The 10,691-nt window shown below is 48.7% G+C and overlaps 1 protein-coding gene across 5 annotated transcripts in view; it reads right to left on the bottom strand.

The window, feature by feature from the left end:
* LOC108549763 (dual specificity protein phosphatase 10) overlaps positions 1 to 10,691 on the bottom strand; it is a 125,309-nt gene continuing 114,618 nt past the window's right edge. For all 5 annotated transcript variants that reach the window (XM_017903266.1, XM_017903264.1, XM_017903269.1 and 2 more), the window contains 2 exons: positions 7,764 to 8,156; positions 1 to 2,766 (listed from right to left, as the gene is read on the bottom strand). In XM_017903266.1, the coding sequence (XP_017758755.1) occupies positions 2,453 to 2,766; positions 7,764 to 8,156 (707 nt within the window). In that variant the 3' untranslated portion in view covers positions 1 to 2,452. The remainder of the gene's footprint in view (positions 2,767 to 7,763; positions 8,157 to 10,691) is intronic.

Raw genomic sequence — 10,691 nt, forward strand, 5'->3', positions numbered from 1 at the left:
TTTTTTTTTTTTTTTTTTTTTTTTTTTTTTTTTTTTTTTTTCTTTTAACGTTTAACCAACGTCCTATTTAGGCCGTTGTTCGAGGTATTTCGACGATTGAAGCGAACTACGCGCACGATTCTTTTTCTCTATTCCCCAGGTTTATTACTATGCTGAACAATCGATATTTACTCTCGCCAGTTCTCAAGAACGAACGAGGATCACTCGTTGCGGTATTAAGACAGAAGCGATTAAAAGCTAGATATACACGCGTTTCAAATGAATCGTGCCACGCGAGGAAAAACGCTTTTTCCATTCCCATAATACTTCCATCGTTAGCACAAACCAAGTTCTTAGACGAGGAATCTCCCTCCGTGCGGCACAATTCGTCTAACGGTAATAAGGCTGTACGCACATCGATATCAAAGAATTTGCAAACTCGACGAACCGATTCAACGAAATACGTAATAATGTCCCTCCAGCAGTCGTGTTTTGTACAACGTCAATGACACGTTAATTTCTAAACTTTCGTCATCGTACAGATTATCGCTGAAACGTTGCAAAAGTATAACCTACGATAAACACAGCGATAAGGTTAGGTTTCGTGTGCGCATTCGCGTTGCGCAATAAGCGATTATAACTCGAACGGAGGACCAACGAAGGCAACTTTCTGGCAATACAAACTATTTGAACTCGATGTTCGTGCATCGATTAGAACGGTTCAAGTATCGTTAATTCGTACCTCGTGCGTTAGTATTTATTCTTTATGTACATTTCAAGATCGGCAGATGATAATTTTGGTTACTACATAGAACGTTATCCGAAGCTTGAAACTCGTCGAATCCGAACTAAAAATCCGTGTTTGGCATCTTAATTACGCTTTTAAAATCGCATTGTTTGTCCCTCGAGTTGTCGACGACGTTCTTACATTAATCTAATTAGTTGGCGGGGTATTTGAACTCTCTCCCTCTCTCTCGTTCTCTCTTTCGCACCTTACATATCATCATCATCAGTTACATCCCAACAAACGACTAGATCACGATGGTTGGATCTCAACCAGATCCTTAAATGCTACGGAGCTCGTGGTTAAGCTAATTCCGGTTAACGATATATTATTTTATCAAATATAAACCACTTCGCTATCGAATAATGTAATATTACGAATACAGAGATACAAATAGGCAAAAGGCAAAAACGCAAACATAGTTATTATTGATCTCAATTGACGTACATTCATCCCACCTTTTTAGCTGTCCATTTGCGCGTGCGCGTCTTTAGATGGCAAACCAAAAAAGAACATAATAATAATAAGAATAATAAGAATAATTCTGCGAGACACCCCGGGTGCAATTACTCCGTCATAATCTGACTGAGTTCGTGCCGCAACAGCGTTTCAGAAGCAGTGTCCCTGAATACAATACGATTCTCCTCTAATCGAACAGAATTTAACCGAACGCATCTAAAATGTGTAATTACCGCCGAATAATCGTTTCGATACGAGGACACCTGACACGTTTTAAAACAAAAATGTACACATATAAAAGGGACGAGAAAGAATAAAATCGACTTTCTAAATTACAAACGCATAGATCTTTCCAAGTAAAGTGGAACACCGTGTATCATCTTTAAAATCAAATATACATACTCTCGCTACTGCAACCGACTAACGCAAGAAACAAAAAAATATTCACGACGATTTTCTGTGACGAACGCGCCTCTTACCACGTATATTTTGTACCAATAGAACTACGGAACACTGTCGCGTAAGTACACCACCTCTTTCCTCACGACGATTGCACGAAGCTTCCGTAACTAGCGCCGCGTGAACGTCCCTCCATTTTCCACTCCCTCCTTCCACACATAAATAATTCGCAACGCGGAGGAGCTCGCGTCGTTGACGAGTGCACGGTGAGGAACTGGTGCGCGCGCAGGTGATAACCAAAAGCATGGCTGCGTCATCATTGTTGGTCCTCGGGTTCCGTAAAATGGAAAACGTCTATATATAACATATACGTCACGCGCGACATCTTTGCTTCGCATTTCTAACCTCACCGTTCACAGCTCAACCACGCGATCTCTCTCTCTCATAATATTTATTTATTTTTTTTTCTTTTGTAGAACGTCCTCATCCTTTTCCACTGAATAAGTTATTCGGTAATAGAAATAAAGTGTCTCTGTAAATCAGCCTTTCCCGTTTCTAGGGCCGATCGCCAAGGCACGTGTAGCAAGGTATGATCCGAGTTCTTCGCACGTGTGTGAAACAGGAAGAACGACGACTTCGGTTCGTTTAACGGATATACGGTAGGATATGTGTAGAGTATGTCTTTCGACCGCGTCCTTGGACGCAGCACGTCGAGACGGCCTCGCAAACCGCGCGTGGGCTCTTCTGTTTTCCTCCCTTCTTTCTCATCTGCTGGAACCCGATGTCCACGCGAGAGAACCGGGTGATCCTCGCCTGGTGATTTCGCTCGACTCAGACGCTGCAACCGGACGTCACCTCCTCGCTGTTCTGTTGATGAGACCAGCGACACTGGTGGCAGCCTTTCGGTTCCTCAGGGGCGGCGACCACTCCGCCGGATGCCCTCAGACCCTGTTCGAGTTCCAACAACTGGCCCATGAAGTTGAGGTTAGGACTGATGATGGGCCTCGCGTTTTTCACCAGCTTGTACGCTTCTACCATGGACAGGCCCTTATGCCGCATTATGTACGCGATCGCGATCGTCGCGCTGCGCGACACTCCGGCCTGGCAGTGCACTAACACGCTGCTTCCGGCTTTTCGGGCTTCCTCTGTAAAGCGAAAACAAGTCACAGTTAGTTTTAAGTCCTTTGGCGAGGCCACGAGATAATCGCGGACAATTACAGCAGATAGAGAAGCTACTTAAACGCTATTCCAACTGAAGCTACATAGGGTGTCTTAAAACGAACGAGATTCTCGAATCCTAGATGGCGCCACGCGTTTCGGGGCATACTCTAACCTCTCGATACCACCGTTCTCGATATCTTCGGAACATTTGAATATTAAAAAGAAGATTTACGCAATGGTTACTCGAAAATGGTTCCCATCCGAAGCTGCTAACTGCTACTCGACCGGGGAATCGTGGACGGGTAGAGCTAGGATTGGACGCGAGGCGGAGCCAGCATCCGACGGGAGAGCTTCGGTTCTATTCGTTCCAGTCGAGGAAATTCGAAGCGCGTGGGCCCGAGAGAGAAACGGGCCCAGAATCTGAGGGTCATCGACGCTGGGGTCTACGTCATCTGGAATTTCTAGCAGGCGATTTACGAGCGGGGAGCAGCGCTCCAACGGAGGCCGTGCAACTCGGCCGAATGACGCGGGCATCGGCGTCGCTGTAAAACGGCCGAACAGACCCGGCCGTGTAACCCAAACAGGCGATTCGGTTACGTAATGTGGGGGACGCTATCGTATCGCCAATGAGTCATGGCGACGCGCGCCCGTATCTTGTGCGACGTACTACTCGACGTGCCTGCGATCGGCCGGAGGAAAGGAGAGGGTGCATGAGAGCCGCTGCAAGTGCACGTGCGCTCGCACGCGGACTATTCGCGACATCTACACGGAAGAACGATCCGACGGTATTCCATTTTTCCCTATTTTTCTTTTCCTCTTTACGCGGATAATTTTTATCGAATTTTAAAATCAAGAAAATAAAAAAGATAGGTTAGAAAAGATTCGAGTCTCTGAGAAGATAAACTGCTAACGTCCCAAACATCGAACTTCTTTTTAATCTATAACGAACCTACCACGATTTCTAAGCAAAAATCATCTATGTTTTGAAATATTAACGAAAATTTTTGGTAGCCATTACGAATTCTAAATTCCACGCTATTTTTGTTACTTAATAAAATAATAACTCGATTTTTTAAAATGGTTTTTCAGTTTTGCATCTACTAGTCACTTCGTCCAGTTGTCACAAGATTTAATACTCAACTGCGACGAGTTATATTCCATTCAGATTCCCTATTCCTAAAATAGACATTGCTATACTAAGTACGGATCAATCCCCCATATCACGACTCGATCATACTCAGTTACAATCTACCTTTTTCTCACGATCGTGGAAAAATTCGTTCACTGCGATATGGACGTCATACGCCATCGGAACTAACCTCTATACACGGATGATTCCAGGAGGTGCGATTTTGAGAGACGGCCCGAGGCGTCGATTAATGGCTAATCCGAGCGGTGATAAGCAGCGCGACTAATCTTATCTGGTTACGCGTCGGGGGTTAGCGTAATAGAAGTAGTTTAGGTAAGCGTTAGTCGAGACACGGGGGTGCATCGGCCCCTAAACTGGGCGCATGCGCGCCGGCGCGCATTTGCAGCGTGTAGTCTCGCGGGCTGGCATCTGCTATGAGTCACGGGTGACGAATGGCCGGATAGAGACGGAGAAAGCGGGAGAAAATCGCGGAGAAGGGGAGAGTTATAGATAATGGGAGAAAAACGAGAGGCTGGGCCTGGTGGGAGATCGGGAGATCAAAAAGGCGGAAGAGGGTCCACGGAGGAAACGGAAGGGTTGAAACTGTGGCAAAAAAATGGGCGAAGGGTTCGGCGGTTTTGGTTATGGAATATTGCGCGGTATTTTGGTAACAGAAGGCGCGTGTGTACAGACTGACGGAAAGCCACGACACCTGTCGCGATGTCGAAAATGATACCGAGTTCCGGGAAATCCGGTGTACTTGTTGCCTCCGCTCTATTTGCTTTCTCCCCTAAAACGTTCCGTTCCCAGAATGGTTAAAATTAACGGAGCTATCGCGTTCTACGAACCGGCGAATTATGGCCGCGTCCTGTGCAATTTGACACGATCAAACGCGTTTACGGAATTCTATTTGAACCTGCGCGAACGACCGACCTAACCTCTAACTGTAATCCTTGCGCTGTGCTCGCAACGGACGTCAACGATCCGACATAAATCACGCGAGATCTCGTTATTTCACTGTATAAAACCAACGTAGAAACACGTACAAATCATATTACTTTTATTCTACTGCTATCAAGTTATATTTTACTACCATCTACAATACATAGTTTCATTTCGTTTATCACGATATACTCTATTCTTTTAGGTACTATGCTATTCAAGTTCATTCTCTCTATTTGTTCCCTTACTTTCACTATTATTATACTATTTGCTGTACAACAAAGAATTTGTCCCGTATAAACGAATATATTAATAAATTAATCCGATTATATCGAATCACGAAAGAATAAGAACACTATTGTGACCATATACCCTAATTTTACGAAACAACAGCGAAGGGTTAATAGCTGCTATTACTGCGGTAGTCGGTCTACCAATCCTAAATAATTTACTCCGAGGTCCTACAGTCCGTCGAAAATCAACCGGTCACCTCAAGGCCACCGTAGGCCGCCCCTCCCCCCCACCACGCTTATCGTCGGCCGTTCCACCTCTCCCCACCACGTGCGCCCAACGCTGCCGCGATTACATTACCGAGGAACGATGTCGTAAAACGGCGAATAGTATCTTAAACGAGAGTAACGCCATCGTTAAATAAACCCCGACGACCCGTAATCGATACAATTCTCCAATCACGGGCCTTTAAGCGCGCTCCATAGCCAACGATGAAAGAACGCGGTTGTCGATCCTGCGACGGAAAAATTCCCAGCGATGCTCGTCATAGCGGCACGCTCGCTCGTTTTTCCTTCATCAGCGGTGCGCACAGTTTGGTGTAACGGAAACAGGGTGTAACCAGCCGTTTCCGGTGGACCATTCACCGTGTGCGAGGACTAGAAGACGAAAGGCTTCCATTCATGAAACCATGAGTCACTGGCGCGCTCGCGCACGGCAGCAAGCGCGCACCACAACTGCACACCCGTGAATCCCCTTCATGGTGCCCCAGTGTCGGCCTCTCGTCGACTCTCCTGTGTTTATTGCACCGCATTCTGCTCCCTGCGCGCGCCAACGTGTGCGTAACGCGAGACGAGCGTCGGTCACGTGTGTGCGCGGAGCGTGTGCGCACGCGCGCCCGCGCGACACTCGCAACCAGGGCCCTACCGAATGTGCAACTGGTGGAATGCTGTACCTGGCCAACCGACCAACACCGTAGGGACTGTTGCGTGAAATGAAGGGCACCTTGGTGCGTTGACCGTTAAGCCGCTCTTGGACGATGCAGGACAAACAAAGCGACGCGGATCCGAACCCTTTTCCGAGTGGACATTGGGGCATTCGGGCCTCCGCTGTGCAGATTTGGCACGCGTTGCTGAATCGTCCACGAAGGACGAATATTAAATAGAACTTTTCAGCCGGTATACACAAGGACACGCTTATGGAAAAGGACCCTTTGTCACCGATGACAGCGTTATTTTTCGGCCAGGGTGGAGGGGAGGGGAGGGGAGGGGGATTCGCGATCAACAAGGCAGAGAACGAATGACGCGTGTAATTGTAGGGAATGATCGGAACAATGCTCAATTTTATGACCTCTTGCACGTTCTAATTACATCGCCGTGACTATAACTTTAATTTATTCTCTTCTCTACTATGATTAGGGGTTACAGAGCGAGCGGGGTTATGTAATGCTTCCCTAGGCCGGGTATGCGCCGGGATTTCAAATACGCAGCGAGGTTAGGTGGAAAGTTTAACCGGCGCCCCTCACAAAGGATCGAGTCCTTGGTTCCCATGAAGGGAAATAAAGAACGGCTGAAATCCGGACCGTTAGGAAGTTCCTCCACCTTGCCTGGCTCGGACCAGGAACACCGTTTCGTCTTTAAAAATTTTTTCCTCCTTTTTTCCCCATTGAAACCGTCAATTTTTACTATCCCATATGTTCCACCAGGTCTTAAGGGAGAATATATCGTTGCTCTCTCATCACGGACGAATTAGCGCGCGGATGCTTTTGTTCCTCTCGAAAGGGAGAGATGTATCAGAAAAATGGCGGATCGCGATTGGAACGGGGCACAACCTTCGAAACCCGGCCTGAACTGGCGCGGATACAAACGGCAATGACGATCATTGCCTGAGGACACACCCAGTCAACCGAAAGAATTACTCATCGACAGAGGCCAACATCTCTTTGTGAGCGCCCTCCTCATCCTCCCCCTGCTGGCTCTCACGGTGAATTAAACGCAGCCTCCTCGAATGTCGCGTTCTAACCGGCCGACATTTTGCACCGTGAATGCAATTAGGCCAATTTACCCTAACCGGTGATCCTCGTATTTTCGTTGAATCACACGCAACAGGTTCGAAAGAGTCAATGGAGCAGCCACGTTCGTTCGGCCAATGTCAACACGCGTTGCAAACCACTGTGCGTCACCTATTCGCATGGTGCTCCGCGGTTGTTTAATGAATAGAGGCCCGTTTCATTGATCGCGTCGTTGAATCAACATATTTCCCCTAGGATCGAGAGCGCGAGGGAAACCTCTGAGCCGCGAACAGATATCTAACGATCTAGGCGTTGTTGCCCGTAGAAAACCGATTTACTGGACTTTACGACCGCGGATACTCGTCGTAAGATCCAAGTACTCCAGTACTCCGGGAATTTTCATTGCATGGAGGCGGTACCGTTACTCGGGAAGTCTGCTCGGAACGTTTGCTCTAACGTTCGGCATCTCGGATCCATTAGAAAGCAACGAGAGACTCGATCGAGCTCTGGAAATGCTCTCAGAATTATCTAGAATCTTCGTTCCTACACCCGTTCCAACGTTATTACCGAAACCGAACAGTAACCCCGAAGATGTCGCGCTACTGTTATCGACGGTAGGTAAATCCCGCTAGTGTCCCATAAACGCTGCAGTATCAAGAGAGGCCACTCACCGATGAAGTCGAACGCCTCCTCGAAGTACTGTTTAAGGTTTTGGTGGCCAGAATCCGAGGCAGGGATCTGTCTGTACGTGATACCCCTTTCCTCGTGATACCCAGGCAGCTGTGAAGTGACGTTGAGGACCCTGGTGGCACCTAGCGCGCGAAGAAGTTGCAGATCGGCCGCGTCCCTGCCGTTCCCGAGGTACAAGAACGGCAGAACCCTCGAGGCCGGGTGACTATCGATATCCGCAGGTTGGGGAGTCGGTGGTCCAGACAGACTTATTACCGGACAGCCTGGCCCAGGGCTGGAACAACTGCCCACTGTGGACGGACCAGCTGCGACTGCTGGGAGAAGAGTGTCCTCGCAGAGGTCCCTATGCCGCCTGTGGAACTCCTTGTGTCCACCTGAAAGTAAGCGAAAGGGGTCCGTTAGGACACGCCAGTTTTGATTCTGGGGCGCTAAGAGTCGACTGGAAGCCCAACGGGATACCAGGGGCGTGGGAACTGGTCTCGGGGGGAAGCATCGAGTTACTTTGAAAATACCGATACAGCGAGGAGCAGGTGGTGTTCGCTCGATACTGTGATTTTTGTGCGCAGTCTGGTCACACATCTGGGATAGTCGGGTTCGAATTAACGACGAAGAGATCGGGGGCCGACTGGTCGGCCATGTTTGCTCTACGCGAGTCTACGGAAAGAATGGAATAAACGTGAAACGAATGCAGAGGCGGAAGTCATTTCCTGGTATCCTCGAAGCATCCGCTAATTTTAGCCGAGTTGCGGCAGGTTGCGAACAGGACAGGAGAATTTTTTGTCCGTATTAACTTTCGAATAGGTGGCAAATAAAAGCAAGTATTCCACGAAAGGCACGTATAAAAGAGGCGCTCCCACCCCGCCGGCACAATGCCGTGATTCAGTCGCGCCGAATTGTATCCTGGAATTGTGTACACAGCGATTTCTCGAGAAACGCGACGGGCTAATAAACCGTTCCCGTAGCAGGTCCGCCATACTTCCGCGTACTGTATCTAAACCTGTACCCCGCTCGCCGCCGCTGGCGCTGCGAGCACATCGAGCAACTCTCCAGTGCCCCGAGGCTTTCTCGATAAATTTAGCACATTTTTAAAACGCTTAGCAAAGAATCTACCATCTCGTAATCTGGCATGGCCCGTGTGGTTCTCGAAGCCTTATCGAGGTTGCATTATGAATCTTGGATCTTGAAAGTCTTCCGGTCTTAAGAAACGCGGACTGGAAGGCATCGTCGGTGTTCGCCCGAAACTCTAGACACTCGACATATGTACCAGCATTCCGTTAAAAATTTCCGTAAAAACATTTTCCCACTCCCATCCGTCCCCATGTGTCCCCGTCCGTCTCGAGAAATCCTCGACGACCGTCCCCGATATTCGCTAGACGCTCGGCTGCGACCAATGCGGAATATCCTCGCGAGCGACGCGTGTCTGGAAAGCGGAATAGACACGAGGAAAAGCGGGACAGGAGGAAGCGAGATAGGAAACGAGGAACCGCGAATAAACGGCTGGGGTAAAAATAAAGGAACGCCAGCCGCAGAACAGCGAGGGGGGCAAGGAAGAAATGTGGGCTAAAAGTGTCTTCCTCTCCTGACCTGCAGCTCGTAAGGCCTGGCCTGGCTCAACGATGAGTCACTCTTTGCGCCCCCTGCCGTCGCACCGCCACGGCCACCAACCCCGTGTGGCGGCTGGCTACTGTTGTCGCGGCCGATGATTATTCCACAGTCGCCGCAACGAAACTTCCTTTTCGTCAGGGGAGCAACGGGACGCGGGGTCGAAGGGTGGGGAGGGCCCTTCTGCTTCCGGATTTAATTTAATTTCTCGTATTAATACGTATTCCTCTGTTCTACCGCTCCGTACCGTCCTGAGGATGTATATACACATATACGTTTCATGTTGGATCACCCGAAGCGGAATACGACGTCGCGCTAGTGAATTCGACGGTGAGTCGCGATGATGGAAGCGTGTCTTGTCGTTTGCCGCTTAAGGTTCGATTTGACATTAAAATGAGGCGAGCGAGAATTAAGGTTCGGAGATGCGAGCGAAGCGTTATCGACACGCCTGGTGTATAAGTAGACGTAATGCAATTCCGTGACCTAGTCTTAAGGCTCACTGCCGGAAATCGTAAATATAGCGTTGGTCGCGTCCGACGACAACGGACACGTATCGGCGACACGCGTGTACAACGCATGCCTATTCGCGACAGGGGTATTCGTTTATCGTTTCGCCGTTGATTTTTCACCGATTCCTCGTGACCGCTCGGAACATGTAACGGTTTTCGGTTCTAGACTACTATGTAAGCGCGCGCAACTTGTTATACAATCCGTGTATCCTTAACAAAGTGGCACAACTGCGCCGCCTATCGATACCCGCGGGGACATCCTACGCCGGGACTGGTTACCGAAGGAAATCGCAACTTTGAGCGCGATCTATCGCGACGCGATCACGATACATGGTAAAACATACGTCGTGCTACGTGACACAGAGCGTGACGTCACGGGTTCATGTTTTACCATCGCGATACCCGATACATGCGCGCTCCTGGCGACGGCCGAACAGTAATTACGCTTAATAGGTCGCAATTATTAAGAAAAGGGGTACGTGTGTTCCTTTGCAGGGCATTGGCCTGATTTCCAACGAGACTGGTACACACGCGTCATCTCGACCGCTCGCGCGTGCTTTTCTTTTTAGTTTCGGATATTTCCACTGCGTGTACTTTCAGGACACCCTGTATAACACGTCTCTCCGATGAAAGGGTATGCTGGTTCCTTATCTATTTTGCGCAATTATCACCGATTAACCTCTCGCGGGATTAATGGTCTTACAGAAACGACGGATGACGAATGTGGTATCGAGGAACTGTCAAAAGGAATGCCGGTAATGAAGAATTCGATATAACTTTTCGGCGAGTTCGGAAGAT

Source organism: Eufriesea mexicana, unplaced genomic scaffold (assembly GCF_001483705.2).
Source record: "Eufriesea mexicana isolate 0111107269 unplaced genomic scaffold, ASM148370v2 scaffold2208, whole genome shotgun sequence".
In the NCBI taxonomy this organism is placed as follows: domain Eukaryota; kingdom Metazoa; phylum Arthropoda; class Insecta; order Hymenoptera; family Apidae; genus Eufriesea; species Eufriesea mexicana.